The 27,145-nt window shown below is 39.1% G+C and overlaps 1 protein-coding gene across 1 annotated transcript in view; it reads right to left on the minus strand.

Annotated features, from left to right (window-relative positions):
* Nucleotides 1-25,597, minus strand: part of STMN2 (stathmin 2) — a 53,226-nt gene extending 27,629 nt beyond the window's left edge. Inside the window, exon 1 of the mRNA XM_001928556.7 lies at nucleotides 25,475-25,597. Within this exon, the coding sequence (XP_001928591.3) occupies nucleotides 25,475-25,493 (19 nt within the window). The 5' untranslated portion in view covers nucleotides 25,494-25,597. The remainder of the gene's footprint in view (nucleotides 1-25,474) is intronic.
* Between the last annotated feature and the right edge of the window lie 1,548 nt (nucleotides 25,598-27,145).

Below are 27,145 nucleotides of genomic sequence, written 5' to 3' on the forward strand. Positions count from 1 at the left end.
CTCTGAGCTTCGGGAAACAGCATTCTCCTAGACTACACTGCCATGGGGTTTTTAGGAGTTGTGTCCTGATAGCAAGACTTCCTTGAGGTCCATTTTGCTCCAGTATTTTGGATAAGATGTTTTGGATTTTTGCTCATGTGAAAGGGTTGTTGTGACTTAAAACATTATGTTAATATTAAAACAAACATGGATATATGCAATAATATTAGAATATCAAGAATTTTAAACCTGTAAGCTTAAAGCAATTTAAGCTTTAGAGTTTAGTTTTGAGTCCACCCTTAGGGATGTTTATACAGGAAGGTTTGAGAAGCACAGAGTTGGCCATGGGTTGGTTCTCTCTAAGTCCTGGTTTGCCTGCATGGTTCTGGTTTAAGTCCATTGATAACATTCCCTTCTGTTGTCAAAAGTTTGGCTAGTACATGTTATCCTTGCGATAGCAAGCCACTGAACATTTTGAAAGTGGAGTTACCCAAGAAAAGCCTCTTCTTTTGGCTGCTTTATGCAGGAAAGACCCATCACTAGGAGACAGACTTAAGAAACAATTGAACAAAGTTCAGTAGGTCTTTCAGTGTGGCTTTGGAAAATGGTTGTGCAGCAGAAAAAGAAAGGGACAATGCAAGAGACTTTATGAAAGATGAATTGATAGAAAAGAATAACTAAATTTGAAGTCAAGGGCAGATGGAAGAGAGTGAGAGATCCTTGTGGATGGGTAGCCAAAGGAAGCTTTCTGGAGAAACTGCCACTAAAATTGAGTCCAGTAGAAAACAGAGCATGCGTTGAGGTACTGAAATATGTATACTTGAAAGAAATCCTTTGATAAACAACTACAATATATTGTCATTGTTATTTATTAACAGTGAAACAAATCTCAGCCAAATGAGAAGGCTATTAGAAACACTCTAGTAAGAGTATGCTATTGAAATTTCATACTTTGAATTGACAATCATTTTCTTCACTGGTTTTGAAAAATCAGCATATATTAATCTTTTCCCTACATCCAACACTAAGCAGAGTAGCATGTTTGTAAGGATGTGGGAGGAGATAGGTAATTCCATATAATTTCGTCATAGTTGGTTGCATTTGCTATTACCTATTAATGTTTTCAAGGAAGTGTATTTCTCTAGCAAATTCATTTAAAATTCAACCCACATGACGTATAATGATTTTACAGTAATATCCACTTAACCTAATGGTGTATGCGTCCCATTCTTCCAAATGGTTACAATGAACTATGAATGATGGTAAGAGCTGCTGTTTGCTGAGCACAAACAATGTGCCAGGCATGGTGGGAGCTATTTGCATTATTTTCTCACTTAATCATCTCAACCATACTATGAGAGGTACTCAAATTAGTCTAGATTTACAAATGAAATTAAAAGACTCAGAGAAGTGGTGTAGCTTGTCCAATGCGCAATGGATAAAAAAGTGTGGAGTTTAGTTTGAGTGCAGGTCTATCTGACTTTACATGCTTTGCTCTAAATGTTATTCACTTTCCTAGGAATTTGCTTAGATGTAGCACACACACCTTCACTGTCTACATACTGTTTCTAACAAGAAAATACTGTATATTATTACCGATTTTTAAAATTATGGCATTCCTGTCGTGGCTCAGCTGAAACAAATCTGACTAGTATCCATGAGGATGCAGATTCCATCCCTGGCCTTGCTCAGTGGGTTAGGGATCTGGTGTTGCCCTGAGCTGTGGTATAGGTCACAGAGGCGACTCAGATCTGGTGTTGCTGTGGCTCTGGAGTAGGCCAGTAGCTACAGCTCCAATTCGACCCCTAGCCTGGGAACCTCCACATGCAACATGTGCAGCCCTAAAAGGACAAAAAAAAAAGCGATTATGAGTCCAAGACTTTTTTCTTTCCCATTTTTTCCTTTGGCATTTGTTCTTTAATTCCCTCTTGTATGTTATTTTATTTATGTATGTATTTATTTATTTATTTATAAAATTTTATGGCAGCACCCACAGCATATGCAAGTTCCTAGGCCAGGGATTGAATCTGAGCCACAGCTGCAGCCTATGCCTCAGCTGCCATAATGCTGGATCCTTTAACCTGTGCTTAGCAGGGGATGCAACCCTTACCTGCATAGTAACTGGAGCCACTGCAGCTGGATTCTCAACTCACTGTGCTATGGCGAGAAGCCTCTCAGGTACGTTACTGACTACATAGCTATAGCAAAGTGTAAAGGTTTAGAAAGAAAATGTAACTTTTTTTTTTTTTTTTTTTTTTACTTGTGGGTTTTACTTGAAGCAGAGATAGCTAGAAAACTGAGGAACAGTTTCTCTAAAGGAAATCTGAGTATATATATTATTATATGGATAAATATATCCTTATACACTCATATTCTAGCTAATGAGGTAAAAAGTGAAAATGGTAATTACCTAGGTATTTTAGGAAAAATGCTTTTACACAGGTATTTAGATATTTTAAGAATGATATATTTTGGCAGTCAACCACCTATATTTTCTCTATTTTTTTTCTCCTCTTTTTCTTGTGTGTGTGCATGTGGAAACTGTATTTTTCCTTCAAGAACAAAGAGTGATTGAGGAGAAAAATACAACTGGTGCTAGAGATTTATTTATTTTTTATTTTTTTTGTCTTTTGTCTTTTTAGGGCCGCACCTGAAGCTTATGGACATTCCCAGGCTAGGGGTCGAATCGGAGCTACAGCTGCTGGCCTACTCCACAGCCACAGCAACTCGGGATCCGAGCTGCCTTTGCGACCTACACTACAGTTCAGGGCAACGGGGATGCTGGATCCTTAACCCATTAAGCAAGGTCAGGGATCAAACCCGAAACCTCATGGTTACTGGTCGGGTTCATTAACCACTGAGCCCCGACAGGAACTCCTGGCGCTAGAGATTTAATTATCAGATTAGGTTTTGGGAGAGATTAAACTGGCAGAGAGATTTTGCTTACTTGGTAAGAAAATGTGAAATAGATGACACACACACACACACATATATAGATATAATTATAAATAATTATTTATCCCATTCTTCTAAGTATATATCACAAACTCTATAGCCTTTGCAGAAACTTTCAAATACATCTTAATTTTATACATAAAACTTCTTGTGTTTCAACAAGAAAATAATATATATATTATTCATGACAACATACTCCGTTAATTCTGAAAGGCTCAAACAATTAAAAATAAGTGGCTTAAAAATGGTCAGTTTTCTATTTCACTTCGCTTGTGTGGGACTAGCCATCAATATGAGTTCTCATACTTATTTTGTTATTTAACTTGGAATCAGTAATATCACAAAAATACCTTCCATTTATTCATGGAATAAATTCTATCTGACTTCTCAGTTTTGGCTAAGGCTAAGCTTAAAAAAGTAACCATGTGAATTAGACTTCCTGTTCACACATGAAAGACCATTAAGGAATGCTCTGGGAATATCATTAAAATTCTACTTTGAGAGAAAAATATCTCAGGATCTCTTATGTAATGGGCTATTTGTATTTGTCTGTGTCTCAACATAGTAGTTTTTTTTTTTTTTTTTTTTTTTTTTCCTTTTTAGGGCCGCACCCATGGCATACGGAGCTTCCCAGGCTAGGAGTCAAATCTGAGCTACAGCTGCCAGCCTTTGCCACAGCAATGCCAGATCCGAGCCACGTCTGTGATCCACACCACAGCTCACGGCATCGCTGGATCCTTAACCCACTGAGCGAGGCCAGGGTACGTACGTCCTCATGGATACTAATCAGGTCTGTTTCTTCTGAGCCACGACGGGAACTCCAGCAGGGTTCTTAACAACCGTAAGAACACAGACATTCGGGGCTCTGGCTGCCTGACCATGGACTTGTATTCTAGGGGGAGAGGGGATCCTCTGATGAAGGATGCTCAGAGTCTGTTAGCACATTCCTTTCCCTCCTTTCCTTTCTCATGTTTTCCTTGCTATCACCTTAGTCCAGCAGGGAGGTTTTCTTGGCAAGTCCTAAAATACTGAATTTGAATTCAACCTAAATTTCTTCTTTTGAAAGGTCTCTGAGCAGCAAGTAAAGGGCACATTTAGATGATATACAGAGTGCAGGATATAGGTCCCTTGCACTGGTTTTATTTCTTTTTAAATGTTTACTTATTTATTTGCTTTATTTTATTTATTTATTTATTTATTTATTTATTTATTTAGGGCCGCACCTGCAGTATATGGACATTCCTGGGCTAGGGGTTGAGTCGGAGCTGCAGCTGCCAGCCTGTGCCACAGCCACAGCAACACCAGAACTGAGCTGCATCTGTAGCTTATGGCAACGCCAGGTCCTTAACCACTGAGTGAGGCCAAGGACTGAACCCACATCCTTGTGGATATTAGTGGGTTCTTGACCCGCTAAGCCACAACGGGAACTCCTGCACTAGTTTCCTTGTGGGAACTAGTGCAAATCTAAGCAAGTAAATTTGCATTGGTTTCTAAGAGATCTCATTGACAATATTTCTTTATTTGAAGCTTTCCAATTTACATAAATGATGAAAAAAATCATTTTCTTCTTTGGAGAAAAAACAAAACAAAACAAAACAAACTTGTCATTTCCAGGTCAAAACATCTTTAGGATCTGGCAAAGTGAGAGTGACAGTTGTGAACATTCTCGTGAGTCCTCATTACTGGTGCGAGGATTTAAGTGACAGACCAAGAGAGATACAGGGTATCCTGCTAATTGGTTCTAAAAAGACCCAAGACTTACAGCCACAATCACATGCTGAACCCACAGTCTACCACTGATCTCCTAATTCTGTCTTCCCCTCTCCTTTCCTCCTATCATCTAAGTCTTCAAAGAGATGGGAATCAGTTACCAATATGCTCTTTTTTTTTGGTGTCTTCTTTACCCATGACATAAATTAAGCTCCTGATGATCATTCTTAACTTGATTTTGGCCATATGGTACGTTATTGTGTGTGTGTGTGTGTGTGTGTGTGTGTGTGTGTGTGTGTTTTGTGTTTGGTAGTCTGATTGCTTGGGGTCCTAGAGCCCGAGGTCAGATTATTTTCCTAAAGTCAAACCTATCATCCTGTTTAGAAACACTTTTGGCAGCTCCATCACTGTGATTTTCTTCTTGAAAGATGAGATAGACTATAATGATTTTATTTAAAACTTCTGCATACTCTGTTGGTTTCAATTTGAACCTTAAAAAAACCTCTGGTTGATGAATATGTAATTGAGAATTCAACATTTACATGAAAAGAAATCTCAGATTTTTAAAGATCTATTTTAACATCCCAGAATATGCTGATATGAGGTCATGGTCTAGATATTTCTGCTATGATGATGTAATGCTCATTGGTTTAGTATAAATAGGGATTCAGTTTGTATTCTTCCCACTCATGTCTCCCCACAAGAATTATGGTCTCCTAAGCTATAATGACCAGCGAGGTTTTGAAAGATTAATATGTTGATCAGCCAAAGCAGCATACTTTTTCTGTAGGAATAGATCTCAAATCAAATAAAGGGACATTTGAGAAGGTCAAAGGTGTACAACCCATCATCGGGTTTTGCAGAAACATCTGAGGCTCTTAAATTTCAATTTCATTGCTGCATTTCATTGTAAAGCAACTGTGACAAGGAAAAGAAATTGGGTGACATGAATCTGCCCTTGTGATCAAAATTGTAATAAAAGCAGTAAATTGTATCCACTTGGGACCTCACCCTACTTTTGATTCCAGGTCAAGCTCCTGCTGAATTTAATGAGAATTCCACTATATCATGTAGGGTCTTATTCTTTTATCTCTCCCCTGGTGAAAGAAATTCTCATAGTCCTACCTGCAGACCAAACTACACTGTGGCTTACAGGAGTAAGGGAAGCAATTTTTCTGTCTGCTGTCAAGGTTTTATCACCAAGCCTAATTCTGGGTACTGAGGAATATATTTTTCTTAAGTTCCCCAGTAGTAGTTACAAGCTTAGGATGACAACTAAATTGGTTGGGACTTAAAAAGACCAGGTCAGAGCAAAAGACTGGAGAGCCTGTCCATCTGGCTGAGTGGAGTCCTCATAGGCGGACGACTCTTTCTTTTCTCCCCTTGCCTGCGGTCTACAGAGATGGATGCGATGGCCATTTGAGGGCTGCCATGACATTCTCTGAATGGTGTCTCCAAAATGGCCGAATGTCACATCCAAATGATTTAAACCCCTTCCCATTACTTTTTAATGTTTTGGCAGAAGAGTGGGAAAATACTCTGCACTCATTCTTACTTCAGCCAAACTCATACTTCCTAGGCAGACTATTGCATTTGCGGTGTAAATTCTAGAATCAAAAATGTTTTGGTCATCAGTGACAAGGATGTTCGATTCCTTGTTCACTAGTTGTAATATGCAGCTTTTCCCTAGAAAATAAGCCCTGGCTTCTCCTTCACATGGATTTTAGAATTACATCTGACTATGATTCATGTTTTTATGTTGCATAAAGAAGTATAAAACTACATATATGTTGAATTTCACATCATGTTCTCGGTAAAAGCAGGGACTTTCAGAAATGAAAAATGCAAGACTCTTATTACAAGAGCAAAACAAAAAAATCCATAATACAAAAATTCACATCAAACATTATATAATATCACTTATACGTTGAATATAAAAAAAGGGGTACATATGAACTTATTTGCAGAACAGAAACAGACTCAAAGACTTTGAAAACAAACTTACGGTTACCAAAAGGGCCTGGTGGGACTAGGGAGAGGTGGACTGGGGGGTTTAGGATTGGCTTATACACACAGTAGTATATGGAATGATTGACCAATGGGAACCTGCTGTACAGCACAGGGAATTTTACCCAATATTCTGTGATGGTCTATATGGGAAAAGAATTTGAAAAAGAAAGGATGTGTGTACATGTATGGCTGGGTCACTTTGTTGTATAACAGAAATGATCACCAAATTGTAAATCAACTATCCTTCAATAAAACTTTAAAAAATGAAAAAAAAAAAAGATTCACATGACTTCATCTCACTTAATAGGCCAACTAATTTTCCCCTTGTATTGACCAGTGGTTTTGACGCTGATGATACAAACAATGAATTCAAAGGGAATCCTATCATTAGAAGATGGGGTTGTCTGTCTTCAGATAATGAAATGTGTTTTTTTTGTTTGTTTGTTTTTGTTTTTTTTTGGTCTTTTTGCCTTTTCTTGAGCTGCTCCTGCAGCATACGGAGGTTCCCAGGCTAGGGGTTCAAATCAGAAGCTGTAGCCGCTGGCCTATACCAGAGCCACAGCAACACAGGATCCGAGCCGCGTCTGCGACCCACACCACAGCTCACGGCAATGCCAGATCCTTAACCCACTGAGCAAGGCCAGGGATCGAACCCGCAACCTCACGGTTCCTAGTCGGATTCATTAACCACTGCACCATGACGGGAACTCCTGGAACATGTTAATTTATACAGAACATTAAGAAGAAACATAGTCAGGTTAAGCAGGAACTCTTGTGTGACAAGCCCTATCAGTTATATTCTGATTTAATTCCTCTACCAATCTGAAAATTTGCTAAAAACTCCAAACCATAGTTCTTGAAGAGTTTGCACAAAAACCTCCACTCCCTTGGAATGGTGTAAAGCTTCTATGTATTTGAAGAGCTCCATTTTATTGTTTTAGTTCAGAGTGTGGCTTGCACAATCTTTAATACATATAATACTTACCAGCATCAACTGTGAATAAAATAAATATTTTAACTTGGTGTTATTGCCAAGTTCTATTGAATAGATTCCTTATCTAGGCAGTATGGAAATTATACTTATAGCAGTCTCCTTAATTTTTTTCTTAGGAAATGAATGGTGTATAAATGATGAATAGACAATAGTTTAGGAAAGGCCTCAGAAGCCTCATGTCAAAGCCAGTATTTTGCTTGTTTCCAAAAAACCTAAGAAGAATGCTAGAGTCTTGAATTTTGTAAAATGCCCAGTATGTCACATTTATTCAATAGTGCCCTGAAAGTTGGATTTTCTGAGAATACTTATTAGAGTTCTATTTTATTTTATTTTATTTTTGTTTTTTTTTGCCTTTTCTAGGGCCATTCCTGCAGCATATGGAGGTTCCCAGGCTAGGGGTCCAATCGGAGCTGTGGGCACCGGCCTACGACAGAGCCACAGCAACGCGGGATCCGAGCCGCATCTGAGACCTATGCCACAGCTCACAGCAACGCCTGATCCTTAACCCACTGAGCAAGGCCAGGGATTGAACCCGCAACCTCATGGTTCCTAGTCGGATTCATTAACCACTGCAACATGACGGGAACTCCTAGAGTTCTATTTTAGTCATCCATTCCAAAACTAGGTATTGAATGCTTAGGTGACAGGAACAAAAATTGAACAATCGGGTAAATCATTTACCTTGAATGAAAACGAGTCTCCTGACCTTGTTAGTCACATGTAAGTAACATGTCTTACAGTCACTCTGTGTCCAAGGGAAGAGAATGAACAAATACCTATTTTTTAAAATAGGAAATACAAATATTGTCAAAATTTAGAACTACCACTGATAGAAAAAAAAAATGACTGAGTGATATTCTTGCATATTTCTGAGAGTATGTGGGAGTACCACAAAATCTGAGATGAGCGTGAAGCCTCTTAAAGTTACAGCTCCCGCTAGGTGATTATCTTTTCATCCATTTACAAGGCAGCTAAATAGCATGGAAAAAATCTTCAGGTTAATCTAGATATGCCATGAAAATTGCCTTTTTGTTTTGGAAATCAAATGCTACTTCCTTGAGCTTTGCCATGTAAAGACTCATTTTCTGAAATAGGATTAATCTGATCATATACTAGAACTTTAATTCACATAATTTTCTGCAAGGAATCAAAAGCAATAGAAAAAACGAGTAAGTGATTTGTCAGAAGTTTCTGAATGCCACAGTCAGTATTGTGTCCTCACAACAACAAACAAGATTAAAACATAAAAGACAACTTGGCCTAAGAAAATTTTCTAAATTTTTCTTTCTTTAACATGCTTTTGGCTTCTCCTGGAAATAAAAGCTTTTCTAAGAAATGGTAATTTTTGGTGGCACAAAAGTTTTGCATGCTTGTGCAATAATAAATGTAGTTTTGTTAAGTTACTACTCTTTCCATGTCAAAATATCATTCTTTGCCTTTTTCATAATAAAGCAAATGACTATAGAAAAGATAGAAAATTGGATTTTGATTTACTTGTAATAAGCACATCACAAAAAACCCAGAAAGATTTGAAAAGTAACTATATGTTCTCTTGCATGTGGATTTCACAATATACTTAACCTACGAAATACAAGTAAGAATAGCTGAGTGATTAGGAGAGTTTGTTCTTACTTTAAAAAATATATCGTGAAGGTTTTTAGTTTGTTTTGGTCATGCATTTTGTTTTTCTACTTTTGTGAAATCTGATTGACCTGTACTGGTTCCTCAAAAAGAGTTACTTTAGGTCATCAATATAAGAATGCCTGTTTAGGTTACTAATAAGTCTATATTTTGTCAAATGCAATTGGAATCACTAGCCATAGCATCTTTAGAACCGGAAGGAACAGCAGATATAATCTAAATCTTTTAATGATATCCTCATTTTATAGATGAAGAAGAAGTCAAACCTAATAACCTTTATTTCTTCAAAGGTCTCCCCCCATTTTGGAGATGGTAGTTGGTGAGGTAGTGGTGATGGTAGGACAGAATGGAAACAGACACAGGAAAGGGAGTATAATTTATGAAAGTGATGGTAGACTTAAAAAAACTCAGTATCTTTTTTTTTTTTTTTTTGATATTTGACTCTTTCTCCTGTTTCTAAATCTGGTTGTATATTTTTGATTTTTGATGTTGGGTGAGATAAAGCAATTTATTTTGCTTCCTGGAGGTTTTTTTTTTTTTTTTTTTTTTTTTTCCTGAGACCTGAAAAGTCTTTAATCTCCTCTTTTTTATTTTTTTTTATTTTTTCTCCTTTGTCTTTTTGAGGGCCACACCCATGGCATATGGAGGTTCCCAGGGAGCTGTAGCCACTGGCCTACACCACAGCCACAGCAACACCAGACCCCAACTGCGTCTGAGACCTACACCACAGCTCATGGCAATGCCGGATCCTTAACCCACTGAGCGAGACCAGGGATTGAACCCACAACCTCATGGTTCCTAGTTGGATTCGTTTCCGCTGCGCCACAGTGGGAACTCCTTTAATCTCCTCTTTCAAAGGAGGTCACTCATTTTGGTTCCTCTTGAGAAGCAAATTCCTCTGCATATAAGAAAGACCATGCCTCTGGCATGGATACAAAGTTACTGAGATGCATCCAGAATGGTGGTACTTGCTGCTTCTGCTGCCCCAGGGCAATTTTTGTGTTCCCTGTATTACTTGTGGAAATCTCCCATTTATGGAATTTCATAAAGAATGGCATTTCTCCTTTACTTTACAAAATTATGGCATGTGTTGAGACTCTTTCAGAGGTAACCACACTCTTGGATATCAGCTCATGTCTTCATTAACTCCATTATTTCAGGTAGGAAAATAAATTATCAGGTGGTGATTGGATTATATGCCACTTGAAGTTTTCTCAGAATCTAAGATTTTTTATTTTAAGACTTTGAGCAAGTCATTTAATTTTTATGGACCTCTTTTCTCATTGAGAGTTGGTATTCCCAAGTTCTGGAATTTTTTCTTTTTATGGCTGCACCTGCAGCATATGAAGTTCCCAGGCTAGGGATGGAATCAGAACTGCAGCTGCTGACTTAATCCACAGCCACAGCAATGCCAGATCCAAGCCACATCTGCAACATATGCCTTAGCTTGTGGCAATACTGGATCCTTAACCCACTGAGCAAGACCATGGATCCATTCCTCATCCTCATGGATAAGAATCTGGGTCTTAACCCCCGAACCACAATGGGAACACCATTTTTTTTTTCCTTTTCTATTAGTCATTTCTTCCCAACTATATTTCAGCTTTTAGAAAGGGCCAGGAAAAGTGTCTCATTTAATGTCTGCATGCAGAGTTGTGTGTGGCAGTTAGTTAGTGTCCTATACATGCTCACCCATTGGTTGCTGAGGGGGGAGGAGCTGTCTTCAGCTGCAAATGATACCTGATTGTTTTGAGAGTGGCTCAGCTGGCTTCCCCATTGAGACTAGGTTAAGACTGGGGGTTAAGAGCCCAGATGTTGGAGCCAGAGAGAGCTCAGCTCTTCTTGCCACTAAATTGACTAGCTTCAGTTTATGCTTACAGACTGGTATTTCTCTCACTGGCCTGCCTCTCTCCCTTAGCCCTTATCCCATAGCTGTAGCTATGGCGATACTGTCAATATAGTGTTGGTTAATGGTATAACTATAATTACCTGGTTTCCAGGCAAACTTTAGGCAACCCCTCCCACCTCCGTCTTTCATAAAGTCACCTGCACAACAACAGCATGTAATCACCTCCCTCTATGCAAGAAGAAAAAGGAGACAGGTGAAGGTTTCCTCTGCATTCACTTATGTTCTTTTGCTTTTTTGGCCACAATACTGACTAAAGATGAGGAAATATTACCTTGAGGTAATGGAACAAATATGAATAGGAGCCAAACACTTGTGCTCTAGCTCAGGATCTATTCAACGTTAACAACTTATAAACCTTCTAAACATGAGTTTATTTATTCACAAAATGGGGATAGGATATCATAAATATTAAATTGAGTAATGCAACTGAAGTGCTAATATAAGACATTGTTCATAATGATTAATCATAATTTGCTCTTTATTCTTTGAGTGATTTTTGAAGTTTTATAGGGTTTGGCTCTAGTGAAATGCTGTGACACCTTGCTTCCTACAATTCTGTGGCTTCTCTTCATCTGTATCTCAACAAATTAGTGCACACAATCAGAGCCTTACTCTGTCCAAGGGAGTCTGTACATATAGTGGTTGACCAAGAAGGCCAAGAAGGTCAGACTTATTTGCTCCAAATCCTGGCCCTAGCACCTACTAGCTGCATGTGACTTTGCCTCCTTCCTTTTCTCACCTGTGAAAATGGGGATGGCAATAAGGTGATTGTCATAGTCACTGCACCCAGACACTAAGTACTCCATTCTCGTTAGCCAGTAGGACTATTACTGCCAGCAGCAAGGGTGCTGTAGGGGAGACACAGTAAGTGAAACATGGTCTAAAAGAAGCCTTCAGGGAGTTCCCAGTGTGGCTTAGTGGGTTATGAACCTGACTAGTATCCATGAGGATGTGGGTTTGATCCCTGGCCTTGCTCAGTGGTGTCGGATTCTGTGGCTGTGGTGTAGGCTGGCAGCTGCAGCTCTGATTCAACCCTTACCTGGGAAGTTCCATATGCTGCAGGTACAGCCCTAGAAACAAACACACAAACAAAAAAACAAAAACAAAGAAAGAAAGAACCCAAATGGAAAAAACAACAACAAAAAAACCCTGTAGCCCTCAGCATAGCTGGATATAAGACAAAGAAATGTCTGTAGCAAAACACAAAGTAACAACTGTTCAAGGTGCAGCAGCTGGAGTGAATGTTCGGAGGGTGATCTTTGAAACCTACCTCTGCCCTGAAGGATGTGCGACTTCAACAAAGTCACTCAACTTCCCCAGGGCTTCTCCTTTCCTTTCTTGTCTAGTGGTGATAATGAAACCTAAGAGTTTCCATAAAAATGAAATGGGGAAAAGCGCATAGGGGCACGTAACATGTGACTGGCTCATGCGAGTAGGGGGACAATGAGCGACAGGGAAGACAATGACAACAAAAAGGTGCTACAAGACAGTATAGGACTAATCCCCAAGCTTATTGTTAGACAGCAAACATGCAAATTTCATAGGAAGAAAGACCCAGGAAAGCTAGATTCCAGGCTGACCTGCAAGGCCCATATTCTTTGTTTCAAGGCGTGCAGACCCTTTCTCCAAAGCAATTCTGAGAAATCCTCTTCGACCTCTTAGCCGACTACCCTCACCCTACATAGTCACCATTCCTTCTAAAATTTATCAAAAGTGATATAACTTTGGTGTTGGCTATTTGTTGTTAGGAGAGGTTTTGTGATCCCTTTGTAAAACTGGGTACTTTTCTTTAGCTATGCAAGCAGGACATAAAGTCCATTGTTCTCTCCCAAGTGATATTTTTCTTCCTTTCTTCTCTTTCATACCTTGCAACAGAGTTGTCTGCAATTCGCAACCGATACAGACTGCTACCAGGTACACTTAAAACAATCATTTTAAGAAAAAGTTCAGCAAACAGAATCCAATTCGTTCGAAGTGGCTTCATTCAATATTTCATCAATGTTAATGCTAAACTTAGTAGAAAAAAGTCTCTCCTGGACACTGAATATCATTTTCTTTTATTTCTTCTACAACAAAGTTTTTTTTAAACCAAGTTTTTGGTTGATAGAAGAGATGTGCTTCTTTTTCTCTCCATCTTTGTGTTTTGGGTAGGCATTTCAGAACCTTACTCACTTTTTTTTTAAAGTGAGACAATGTCTACCTTTTCTTTAAAGCTGAACTTTTCTATCCAGTGCAATATATTATGACTTTGTGAGGTGAGGATTGAAATTGTATTGATGCCTTTGTCATTATTTAATGCTTATGAGAAAGTAGGAGTATATCTTATCACTTGCATTTTATCCTATAAATGTGAACAATATCAAGTATTTTTATATGTAGATTGTTATTATCAACTGTATCTAAATTTGAAAAAGGACTATACTTGTAAATATAAACATATTTCTATTAATATTTCTGTAATTATGTCATAAACATAGTTCCAAATTTATGTACCATATGTTTATATGAATTGATCTTTTGGAGGCAAAACAAAACAGTTTTAATGCTCTTTTATCTCCATAGTCAATTATGCTCCCTTAAGTCTTTGTAAGGTTCAGATTTCAAAAGAATGCTAATTTGATTTTGCAGGACATCTTTATTATTTTAATAATTATATTGCACTAACATTTTCAGTGTTTTACTCACTGGTACCTGGAACACTACTGATTGAAAAGGTATTATTTTCATGAATGACTGGAAGAATAATACTAAACTCTAAATATCTGTATTCTTTTTCCCACTATAGTCATCTAAGGAATATTCTGTTGGTACTGTTTGGATCTAGTATTTTTGTTGTGCTTATCTACTAATGGGTGGAGAGGAGGAAGGCTAAATTGATCCAGGTAAGAAATACCTGGATTTATCCCTGAAAGAAAAAATCTAGCTGAAGGAAGGCTGTTCAAAATGGAAGTAGAGGAGCAGGTGAGCTCCAGGCAGGGAAGGGACCATAGAAACAGGAAAGACAGATTATGAAACAGTCAAGTGATGTGGGAGTTGGATGAAATTGATGGGTTAATAAGATTTTATGAACGAAAGACTCTGTGTGTATGTGGTATGTGATATAATTCCCCCTTTCCTGGTCTCCAAGAAACTTCAGTGAAGACTTTTACATTTTAATGCTTCTGGAATCAGTTTTTACTTCTACTGAATGTGACATTTCCTGTCGAGGAGCCTTACTAGGTAGGCAAGAAGGGTGAGTTTTACTGAAGTTATATATGTATCGGGAGGGGGATAAGATATGAAACATTACAGGGAAAACTGAGATATTAATGCAAAAGAAACACACTTTTAATTCTGGCATTACTCAGAATGGATTTACCTTGGAGATACACTATATTGGTAGCTATGTCATAAACATCTCATCAGTTCTTCCTCTATCTCAAAGAATTATTGGGTAATGACCATTTCCTAAATTTTAAGTAATTCTAGTAGATTTGTTATTACAGGTGGAAATGTACAAAGTATAAGAATTTAGTTCTTCAAATTAATAATTTTTTAGTGTTTTCATCATCCCTCTAGGATATCAAGAAGAGGGGATTACTACTTTAAATTACCAAGTGGTTAACATTGAAATATTATTCCTCTCAATAACCACGTGATTTTTTAAGTGAAGTATAACTGTCTTACTTAGTTTCTGCTGTACAACATAGTGATTCTGTATTTTTGCAGATTATATTCCATTATAGGTTACTAAGATAATGGCTATAATTCCCTGTGCCCTATAGTATACTCTTGTTGCTTATCTATTGTATATATAGTAGTTTCTGTTAATCCCATACCCCTAATTTGTTCTTCCCTTTTTTCCTCCCCTCCTTGGTAGCCCCAAGTTTTTTCCCCTATATCTGTGAGTCTATTTGTTTTGCATATAGATTCACTTGTATTTTTTTTTGTTTGTTTTTTGTGATGTCATACAGTATTTGTCTTTTTCTGTTGGACAACAACTGTGTAATTTAGGTTGTATTATTTTCCCCTGAGATATAACTGAGAAAATTGTAGTATAGAAATGATAATTCACTCAAGGATTGTAAGCGAATAGGTGGAACAAGATTTAAAACCATGTCCATCTAATCCTCATACCCACAATCTCTTAGAGCCTTTGGGTGAATCTCTATACTTCCTAACTGATGGTCTTAGTATCATTATGGATGTGTGTACATGTATAACTGAATCACTGTTATACAGCAGAAATTATCACAACATTGATAACACACAAATCAACTATACTTCAATAAAACTTAAAAAAATGAAAAAATATATAGTCTTGTAATATTGTAGTGTAATAAAGTTGTTAAAAAGGTGGAGACTTCTATTTATAGTTATAAGCTACTCCTAATGGTTATTAATTTGTTTGGTGTGTTTGGGGTCCTATTTACTTCAAAAGACTAAATTCTCCAAGGGTGAGGATTACGATTATTTGTATTTTCGCAATACCCAGCATAGGCTCCATAACAAAGTTGGTTCTTGAATCTATTTTATTTTAGTTAATGCCATTAAGTATTAATAACTTTAGACCAAAGACGAAGTCTCTTAGTGCATGCCTTTTGTCATTTGTGCATATTTCATTACTGAACAGGAGAAAGTACTAAAGTGCATTAATTTTATTTTTATTATATACTATAATCTTATATATAATGTATATATTATATACATATGTATAATATCATATATATATGCAATGTCATATAATATCTAATAATAGTTTCATCCCAAACTTGACTTATTTTGTAACTAAAAATTTGTACCTTTTAATCTCCCTCACCTATTTTGCCTAATCCCCACCCCCTCCAAAAACTACCAGTTTATTCTCTGTAGCTCTATGAGTCTATTTGTTTTATTTGTTCATTTTTTTGTAGATTTCACATGTAAGTGAAATTTATTTGTACATTTTTTGTAGATTTCACATATAAGTGAAATCATATATATACATATACACATATGATTTCACTTACATACATATTTTTATTAGGCCATATTCTAAAACCACATGTGAACTTGACCAAGTAAATTCTTTGAGCTTAACTTTACTCATTTCAAGCAGAGTAACATGTATACTATTGCCCATCTCATCAGGATTTCTTGAAGATTAAAAAGGAAAGAGTGGGTGAATATATGCTGAAAACTATAAGGTCCCTTATTAATAGATCATGCTATCTAATTTTTTTGTTGAACATTTTCAATCTCCCATGTTCATCTGCTCCTTTTTTTAATTCTGAAAGGAAAAAGTAGGTCAGAAGTAGAATGAAAGATGATTTTTAAAGCAACAGGAGTCTTGGATCATTTAATCTGTGCATCAAAAGACTAGAATTGACTCTGGTAAGATTTCATGTGTTTGAACAGTGATTATGAGAAGGATGCCAGATGGCACTGCTCGGATAAAGCTGTAAGGCTTGAATAACAAAAACAGGTATTAGTATGCTGGAAACAAAAAAGAATTACACAGTAGTGAAGAAAATGGTGTTCCCCAGCAGGGTTCCCTGCAGGCTGCACTAACCTAGCGTGGGTTCAAGTTCAAATGCCTGAGATGGTTGGTGTTCCTCCCCATTAGAATCTGGAAGTAATAACAAGTGACATCTTGATGTGATTTTCTGGCCTTTGTTTTGCAACAATCAGTATTTCATAGATTGAAAAAGAAAAAAAAAAAAAAAAGAAAAAGGAAGAGTTGCAGGAACCGTGTATTTGGTGGCTCAGCCGAAACCAATCTGGCATCCATGAGGCGGGCAGGTTCCATCCCTGGCCTTGCTCAGTGGGTTAAGGATCTGGCGGTGCAGTGAGCTGTGGTGTAGGTCACAGATGTGGCTCAGATCCTGCGTTGCTTTGGCTGTGGTGTAGGTTGGCAGCTACAGCTCCGATTTGATCCCTAGCCTGGGAACCTCCATATGCTTCATGTGCGGCCCTGAAAAGACAAAAAAAATTTTTTTTTTCATTAATAGAGCTTTATCACATGAGTTAGGTTTCTATTTCCTAGGAAGCCTAAACAGAAATTCTATTATTAGGTTTACTGTGCACAGTTTTGTTGAATGGAAATTAAATTTTATGGTTGCCGTTAAAAGGGAAAAAAAATATTCCAGAAAAGGGAGTAGAAGGAAAATTTAAACTTTAAAATGCTTTCTTGTACAAGTATTTGTAGGGCTAAGCTTACATAAATTTTACCCATTTCTTTTTATCCTAATATACAGACATACAACTAAGATATGGACAAATTCATGTCACTGATGATCTATTGTTATACTAAGTATTTGTGTTAATGGATGATGGACAGACTCTGACATCCAAAGTACAATTATTCCAGAATAACTGCTACATAAGCCCTTTTACAGTCATGACTTTATAATAAAAAATCAATTTCAGATAATATTATATTTAATGTACTTTACAAGACCTGTGATTATCTATGTTTGGTCACCGAAAACACATTTTTGAAATCTTAGAATTTTTCAAAGTATTAAATATTTTAATCTGGAGGTTAACAAAATTACAAAGGAGAAAAACCTGAAAAATTTTGGTTACGGTTTTGTCATATAATGTATAACGTGTGGCTTCTTAAATACAGTTCCTAGAGAGGCTATATTTCCAGATGACTAGCAAAATGATTGCTGAAATGCATTAATTAACCTTTACATTCACATAAAAGTGTTTTGTGAGAACAAATGTACACAAAATGTTATCTTTAATCATGGCTAATAAAAATGGGTTACATAAACACAGGTTTTACTACTGCGAATGTCTCCTTGACAAATGGCAGGACCGATTCCTTTATTAAAAGATAATTAGAAAGGTTTCACAAGGGATTCAGAGCCTTCCCCCAGATCTCTCTTGCCTTGCTGCCTCCTTTTGAGGTAATCAGATGAAGAGGGACTTGAAGTAATACCCACTGATTACATTAAACGTGAAACCCTGGTCTGCACCTCTCTTTTGGCTCTGGATTTATTTCATAAAACAAAATATTAAAATTAAACATCTAGGGTCGATGGAAACAGCTAAGAATCTATTTTGAAATGGGTTAATCAGGTTGATACTGATTAGATTGTTTTTTATTTTTATAGAACTAGTCATCACTGTGTCCACACCGGAAGTCCCTGCTGTGCTGTCAGTTGAATCCCTCAGAGAGCCAGGTGGTTCCACATATTACAGCCTCCAGGGTCTCATATCTCTCCCCCAAAGTCTAAATCACCGCCATTATTTTAACAAGCCTCAGGTTAGCTATGAAAGCTAATCATTCATCCGAAGGTATTTCTTCTTCAAGATACGTCTGTGTTCAGAAAGGATAAGACCATCAGGCCTGTTAAATAAAATGTCAGCATCCCTGGTTCGACCTCTGTGATAGGGAAATCTCTGACATATTAGCCTCCTGCTTAAAGGGGAAGGTTCTGGAACCAGAAAGCCTGGGTTCAAATTCTGCATCTGACTAACTGTGTGACCTTGGGCAAGTCATTTCTCTTTTCTGGACCTCAGTTTCCTCATCTGTGACAATACCTACTTTTTAGGATTATTGGATAATGAACGTAGCTAATACGAAAGTGTTTAGTGCCTAGCATGTGATGCACACTATATAAAGATGAAATCAATACATTAAAGTCCCTTATAGACACTCTGAAATTTACAACTATGCCAGAGAAATGATTCTTTATAATAAGCACTGTCAAAGGAAAACTGTTGATAGAAGGAAAATTTTTGGCTCAGTTCACAAGTTTAGATTTTTGTTATCTTCAAATGAAGTATACACACACAGCCACAACCGACTGCTAGGATTAAATGATTAAAACACACATTACTTTTATAATGCTGTCTTGGTGTGTCTTCTTCCTTTTTAAATGAACCAGGAGTTGCAAAAATTGAACATTTCCTGGCTTTCGAGAGACCCTGAAGGGAACAGCTAAAAACAACAAGAACAAAGAAATGGATAATCTTGAGTCTTAATCCAACTTCATGGTAAATAACAGTATATCCTACCAACCCTGGCTGGTTTTATTTGGGACCATGCTTTTAGTGCCCAATGTGGGAAATGGTATATTTCTAATTTCATATATTTTGTGCATAGTTTCATTTTTGCAGGACAGCATTTCCAGAAATATGGTAATGTTTGCAGGGTCAGCTCCCTATTGCATGAGGGACTGACATTATAATATCTTTGATGACATTCTTCAAAGACCCATTTTTCATCTCCAGTTTGACTTAGAAAGTTAGTATTGAATAATGGAGGCCCTTTATTGGTTTAAGTAAGCAGAACACACACACACATAATCTGTTTTCAAATATACATCCATACTCAATAAATTACTAATAATTTCCAGGAAGAAATACTTGTTAGATAATTTAGTAAGTAATAAATATTGAGAGATCATTTTAGTGCTACTCAATCCTCTGCGTCAATTTCTTTAACAAGAGGTGTGTCTGTAATGAATTAGCCATGTGGTAAATGGGGTTACAGGTTTGGCAATATATTATATTGCACAACTCAAAGGTTCTAAATTGAACTTTTTGTTCTGCACATTGTCTTGTAAATGAGTTAACTGGCAATACTGATTTGTCATTCTTCTCAGCTGTGCTGCAAGCCACATTCGTTTTTTTCTTACACACACACATGCACACAACACAGAACCAAATTCTTATTTTCACATTTCTCTTGAAGGTCTTCTGCCGAGTCCTGCAACATGAATATATTTTTAAAAACCCAATTAAAAGAGAATGATGGCATAGAACACGTAACTCCCAGAGGAACAGAATCCCTAAGTGTATGAGTTTGGAAGTGAAATACTTTGTAAAGATTGCCATAAACGTAAAAAGCTTAAGACAGAACGGCAGAGCCTACTGTGGGAGGCATATGTATACCACAATTTTGTATTTCTTAACTGATGTGCTGGGTGATTAGAATCAACAGCATCTGGGAGCTTGTTAGGAATTCATGCTATCTGGCTTTAACCAAACCTAGAGTATTAGCATTTACATTTTAATGAAAATCAGAGGTAATTCTATATACATTAAAGTTTGGGGAACCCAGTAATATGAACCTATTAAATACTTTACGCATGGATTATAGCTACATGAAACTACGAGAGAAAAAGAATTCCTTACCAATGCAAACATTAAAAAAATCCAATTTTGATAATCCTAAAAATTAAGGATTATATAAGGTTATGCTTATCTGTTTCTTATTTCATTAACATCAATTTTCTACTAAACTAATAAAACTACTACCAGGAGGTACTCCATAATTATTGAAACTGACAAAACATTAGGCTTAAATATTCAAGCTGAAATCACACTGGATTTGGTTTAAAAAGTATCCTTTAAATGGAAAAAAAAAAACCTTAAAAAGTGGGGAAAATAGTAACAGCCACTTTGGGGGGACCCCTCTCAGTATCACTTTGTATCTACCTGTTTTATCTACTAACTTGCAAGTTCATCAAAGGTGTAGTGACATTCAGGTGTGTCCTGAACATTGAGCACAATTTAAATAAATGAATAACTAAACAATGCTTTTGTTTAATTAATTCCTTTATTTAAATACTGAAACATTCTATTCCTATATAATTTTGACATAACTCTATTTTCTACTATTTATCCACTAACCCCCCCAATAACATAAATCATATAATAATAATAATGTAATGATACCAGAAAGTAAAATCATAAGAATAATTAACCTGGGCCTACACTTACTTCCAGATTACAAGATTGCTCATTTCATCTTGTCTCCTTGAAAAAGTGTACAAATCTTTTTTATCCACTAGGTTAAGGACAGCATTAACTTACCAAATAAGCAATTAAGTGCTCCAGATAAGAGAAAAGATGTTATTAAACAGCTAGCATTTGGAACAGGGTTTAAATCAATCTGCTTCTTTGGAGAACCTGATTGCCCTCTAGTGGAGTGAGAAGTTAATGCAGACTCTAAGATTTTCCAGTTTGGAGAACCAGCAAAAGGTTCTTTTGAGCTTCCGTTCTGGAAACATCTGGGTCAATAGCTAATTGCGTGTATTTTTCTTGTCTGAAAAATTTCTTGCATTTTTCACATAAGGTCATAGATCCTGTGTCAACAGATTAATCTGTGTTTTCCTAAGACCAAAGAGGAAACTGGTGTGAGCTGGAGTTAGCTATCAACAGCTTAGGGTAGCCACACCCTAAGCAGGTAGCCACCTGCTTCATCCAGCCTGTGGGAGCAATGGGCTACTGGGGTGGGGTGCAGTGAATAATCACTTGGAATGAGAAACACCAGAGATGGATAAATCAGGGATTTTCCTAAAGATGGTCTGAATTTATCAATGACAAAAATCCTCAATTAATTATGTAATTGATTTACCTTCCTTTTCATTTTTAATTGTACAGATTTAAATTTAAAATCCTGCTTGATAGATACTACTAGATATTCACCAAATTGAGTAACTATTTTAACCTTAAATTCTAGGGAGGAAAACTATTTTATTGTGTGAATTGGCTTTATGCCACTCTGAGAGGACATTTCTTGAATCTACTGAGTAAAATGTAGCTTCTTGCAGCATTTCATTACTGAGATCAAATTATTTGATGGAAAGCATTTATGTCAAATGATTACATGCTTATTCCACACTCTATACATTCATAACTAAAACCATGAAAATAAGTAAAAATGTTTTAATGCAACAAATAAAATTCTGCTAAAAATGTTAATGACTAAGGGCAGAGGCAGTTTCTCTAACAATGAAAACACCCCCTTTCCCCTTGGAATAATTTACTACAAGTCTGTAAATCACATCACAAAACCATGGTTAATTTTGACTAAAGTAGATTTTTATATGACAAACCATCCAATCTTAATTATTTATCATTTAAAAATTTATTTTCTTGCAGAGAATTTTACCATGCATTCGCATTGACAACCTCTACCAGGTATATTAATTTATATCATTATACTAGCTACCTGCCTTGGGCTACACTGGCAGTAATGATTACTGCAGGCTCAGCTTACCTAGTATAAACTAATTATAGATGATTAAGTGATAAGCTACTGCTATTTCTTTGTCAATTTTATTTTGAAATTTTGACCAAATCCTCTTCTTTACATTTCTAGTTATTAAGTATCCATTTAGAAGGTGTCCACTTCATTAGAGAAGATGACAGAGAATATTATATCCACCTAGTACAGTCATGCTGAATACAATAATTGTTTAATGAATCAGGAAAAAACACCCGCCCTGGTGATTAATTGATTATGCTTTGCAACTAGAACAATTTAAAAATCCATTATTTTAATAACGCAGAGGTTGTGCTTCTTTTCATGATTTGCTTACTCATGGCAGAAGGGACTCTTGCATTTGTCACATTTGGGGTGGGATTTTTACTAATGGGAAGGTGGCTACCATTTCACGATCCATGTTTCTGTGCAGAATTGAGACGGTATCGAGCATCAGCAATTGGAAGAACAGTTTTGAAATAGAAATCATTAAAATTTGTGCATACAGTTTATATATTTATAGATATAGTCTATGGAATACAAAGTGAAGATCATGACATTTCAATCATACCTGGGTATTTTTCACCCATTGCAGTCACAAACAATTCTCTGTGAGAATTTTCCAGCAATCTCTGGCATACAAGCCCTGCCCTTGGCGAGCGCCTGCACCTATATCTGACCCATGTGAACGTACATCATAATCCCTACGGGAGCGGAAACTATATTTGCTTTATAATGTAAAATGAACAGGAAAATGATTTTTTTTTGAAGGGGTGGAGATTAGGAAGGAGAAAAGAAAAGTGAGTGCAACAAGGGTTAATCCTTATTCAAAGGCAATCATTCAAACCGTCTGAACAAATATGGCCACTGAGTTAAGAAATAATAATAACTATTTGAAGTAACAGCAGTACTGATGATGGTGATGAGTTTGCAGACGCCCTCCTGCAGCAGAAACCTCTTGGTGAGGATGCGGAGCGCAGAGCGCGATCGCCCCCATCCCCCATTCTCCGAACCTTTCCGGACTTGCGGGAGAACCGCGAATTGTGGGAAGTCGGGGTAGTTCGGGACACTGCGCAGAAACCTGTCTCCAGGGCTGCACCCGCGGGGGCGAGCGCCCAGCTCTGGGGCGGGGAACGCGGGGCGCGGCGCCGGGCTCTGCAGGGCTGGCTGCGCTCCACGCGCGGCTCACCACGTGCGCCCCCACCCGGCCAGCGGCTGTCGGATTTGGCCCCCAGCTTCGAAGGGTGGGGCCGAGCTACTAGCTCAACTGTCAAGGGTCTCTCGTGCGGAGACCATCCAAGGGGTCTGACCCAGGAAAGCGTGGAGGACAGAGCGTGGGCCGTGGGCTTAGGCTGCGGGAAATAGCCCCAAGGTCCTCCGAATGTGGGAGGGCGAGAAGAGAAACCCTCCCCGCCCTGCTGGGAAGGGGTCACCTCTGCGGTCCCGCGGCCGGCTGGGGTGGGGCCGCCGCCTTTGTGTGGCCTGGCAGGGCTCTAGCCAGCCCGTCTGCAGAGCTACTTTCTAGGCTGGGAGTGGCTCGGAGCTGGCACTCGGAGCAACGCCCGGTGTAGGCTCACTTCGAGGGGCGCCTGGGCTGTTCTGGGCTGCGGGGTTGGGAAAAGGGGCACTGGGACTGCAGATCGCTCAAGGGCCCCTCCCCAAACCCCTTTCTTGGCCAAGTATCTGAAACAAGGGCTTTTGACTCCGCCAGGGAGGGTGGGGCAGGGAGGAGCTGTCCAGAACAAGCCCTTTTCGCTGGCTTTTCCCTTCTCCGCATCCCACACTGGGTCCTGGGGGAAGGGTGTTTCCAGCTGCCACCCAATCTTGGGTCCCTCCCTGCCAGTCCCCAGCTCCCACCTACCCCCTCACGGGGCGGGGGGGGGGGGGCATTGGAGACGCATGACCCTTTGGGGATGGAGGCCCTGGATCCGGAACTTCGTTTGGTCTCTTCTGTCTCCACTGTCTCTGACACGGGGCTGAGCTTATGAGAATTGTTGGTCTTTGGCCCTGTCTGACCTACAAAACAGATATTTTACTTGGCTCAATTTAAGACGTTGACCTCTTTTGTATCCGGTTATTATATATACTCATATCTAGGTTCCGAAGCTTTTTCCCAAAAACGACCAAATGAGTTCAAAAAGCCTTTATCTGCGTTTAGTCTAATCACCCTAGGTAATGTGTTTTTGAAAAGAAAAATGTTAACCCACTTTTGCCCCCTTCTCTCCCTAAAACAGAACAATGAGGCCAGGGGTGGGGAAGGCGGGGGCAATGGTCAGGTCTCACTCGTAAGCAGAGCCAAGGAGTCAGGAACGCAAAGCACGGGGCGTGGCGCGTGGCCATGCTGTCCCCCAGGGCTGGGCTCCCGGGCGTCGCGCTGCGCTCCCGACCCGGCCCCTTTTCCGCCGAGGATGCTGCGCCGGGCTGCGGGGGAGGGGGGAAGGCGCCGGCGCGGCTCCGCACAGGGTGGGGCAGTCCGCATTGTGAGCCCAGCTCTGCAGGTGCCTCCCCCCGCCCCCAGGGGGGGGACTGCTCGTCCTCACACAAAGAAACCCCACCCCAGCGCCTGCGAAACCGATGTCCCTCCACCCCTCCCCAACGGCGCACTTCCCCGCCCCTGCAGCTGCCCACCCGCGCCCTCCGTGCCCTCCCGACTTCCTCTCTCCTTCCCCTCCCTTTCCCTAAAACAAAGGAGTATAAGTCTCCCCGCCGCCCCCATCCCCCCAACCCCGCCCCGATCCCTTCTCCCTGCACCGCGCCCCAGGACTAGCGGTTTTTCCGACTAGACAATACCATAAAATTTGCCCGGTTCTTCACCCGCCTCCCTTGTCTCCACCCATCTTTCAAAAAGCCTAGATAGGACGGCTTTGACTTTGCATTTTTCTTTTTCCTTTCTCTCATACCCCCTTTTCTTCCCTATTTTCTTTCTTTTTCTTTTTTTAACTAGAGAAGAAATAAAGCACGTTACAAAGCACTTTTCAAAATATCGCTTAACCCGGTTTAAGGCATACTGTTAAGATAGCCCCCTCCCCCCACGACTGAGCCCTAATTTAAAATATGGAAACAGAATAAATTTCCTACCCATGGGAAGTCAACTTACCTGCTTTCACCTTAAAAAAAAAAATTCTTCGCTTTAGATGTTTAAGGATCCCCTCTGTTTCCTCCCCCTAACCCCAGTGCTGCTTCCGTCCTTGCCGATTCCTATGTTACCAATAACATCTTTTTCTCTAAAAAATATCTCCAAATGCCTATGAGAGAAGGTGAGAGGTGGGCTCCAGAGAGAGCCGAGGAAGAACGAGGCGCGATGCCTTACCCATTGCTGTTTTAGCCATTGTAGGGATGTGCAGATGCTGAGCGGTGGCGAAGGCGGAGGGTCCAGCTACAGCAGCGCAGAGAGCGAGAGAGAAGACTGAATAAGGCACTGAGTCTGCAGAGTGGGACCGTGCGAGAGAAAGAGCAAGAGGCAGGAGCCCATGAATAATTATCACTCAGAAGCTCAAGCAGATTGGCTCCCAAGGTCCCCTGACATGACTCCCACAGAGTCAGAATCTCCAAGCATTAAATATTGATCGGCCAATGGTGCTGGAGTACAAAGTACCAGAATGCAGTTTGAAATGGAAATCAGTCCTTCCTGGCAGCTCCCCCCGTTTTGGGGGCCTGATAGTACAGTCCAAGTAGAGTGGAGCCTTAGCCCAGAAGCCTTCTAGGAGCTAAGAACTGGGCTGTGCCTACCTGGGAGTCAGGAGGCTTGACTTGATTCGCACATGTTTCATTGCACAAATAGACATAAAAGAAGGAAAGGGATTCGCAGGCCTGAGAAGTCTTCACAACATGCTGACTGTTGGAAATAACTGTTTAAACCCTGTTTTCACTAGTTCATGTTTTCTCTTTTACCTTTGGCCACATCTTTGGTAGATGATAGTCTTCCAGGGTGACACCATGTCTGGCCGTGGTGGAAACTCAGTGCAGAACTGCATTATTGTCCTTTGTCTCCTAACACAGCTGGACTCAGGCGTCTCTAGACTCTTGAGGATCTCTCAGCAGAGCAAGGCCTGATGTTTTCTACTCGTGACACAGGAGGAAGGGGCTGCCTGGGTTGCTTGGGAATAGGGACAAGCAGTTATGGTCTATCTGGGGACTTTGTGGAAGAGAATGAGCATTAGCCTCTTGTGCCTGGGTCCTGTGCGTCTGGTAACAGGGCAGAACCAGGTTGACTGGTTGGCTTGAGGACTGGAGGAGCCAGAGGTGGGTGGATGCCATGCTACCCTGGAGATGTAGAACTGCACTGATTGAAACCTCAGTGAACTTTCTAGGGCTCTAAGGAGAACCCACTGAGAGCTTAGTGGAGATGAGTGGTGTGGTCTGGAGTATTTTTTTTTTTTTTTTCTGAGATGCAGAGGTACCATTGATACAGGCTAAAGAAAGATGTGTTCATGTTCTAGGCTGAGGATTTCTTGAAACCAGCTGAAAAAAGCTGCTTTTCATTATGAACAAGATATTCCTTAATTCACACCTACTCACTTAATGAATGCTATTCATTGGTTCCTTTTTTTTTTTTTTTTTTAACTTGACTCACAGAAATACTCATTAAGCATTTACTATGTGCCAAGCTCTGAGGCCACAGCAGTGAGAAACATTTTAGGACTTGTTCTCTTGGAGCTTTTAGTCACTGTTATTTTAACACTTCTGTGACTTCACTGAATCTTCCTCCAATCAAGGTCTATTCAGAAACTGTGATTTTGACATTGGGAAAATAGGCAAATAATCCCCAATTCCATTATATTTGTAAACTGAAAGAATAACATGTTGAAATCATGTAGAAACTCTTGGCAATTTAATTTTACAGAAATGATAAGAATTTTTCTCATGAATGAAATAAGTTCTTAGCAGCTTTCTATCAAGGCACCCTTTAAAATTTCTTTTTAGCTTCATGAATGATATGAGATTTTGAACACATAAAACCATTTGAGAATAACAGGGCACT

The sequence above is a fragment of the Sus scrofa genome, chromosome 4, assembly GCF_054392235.1.
Source record: "Sus scrofa isolate SSC_HxYL_T2T_F1_AM1 chromosome 4, Sscrofa_HxYL_maternal_Yorkshire_Landrace_v2.0, whole genome shotgun sequence".
Taxonomy (NCBI): Eukaryota; Metazoa; Chordata; class Mammalia; order Artiodactyla; family Suidae; genus Sus; species Sus scrofa.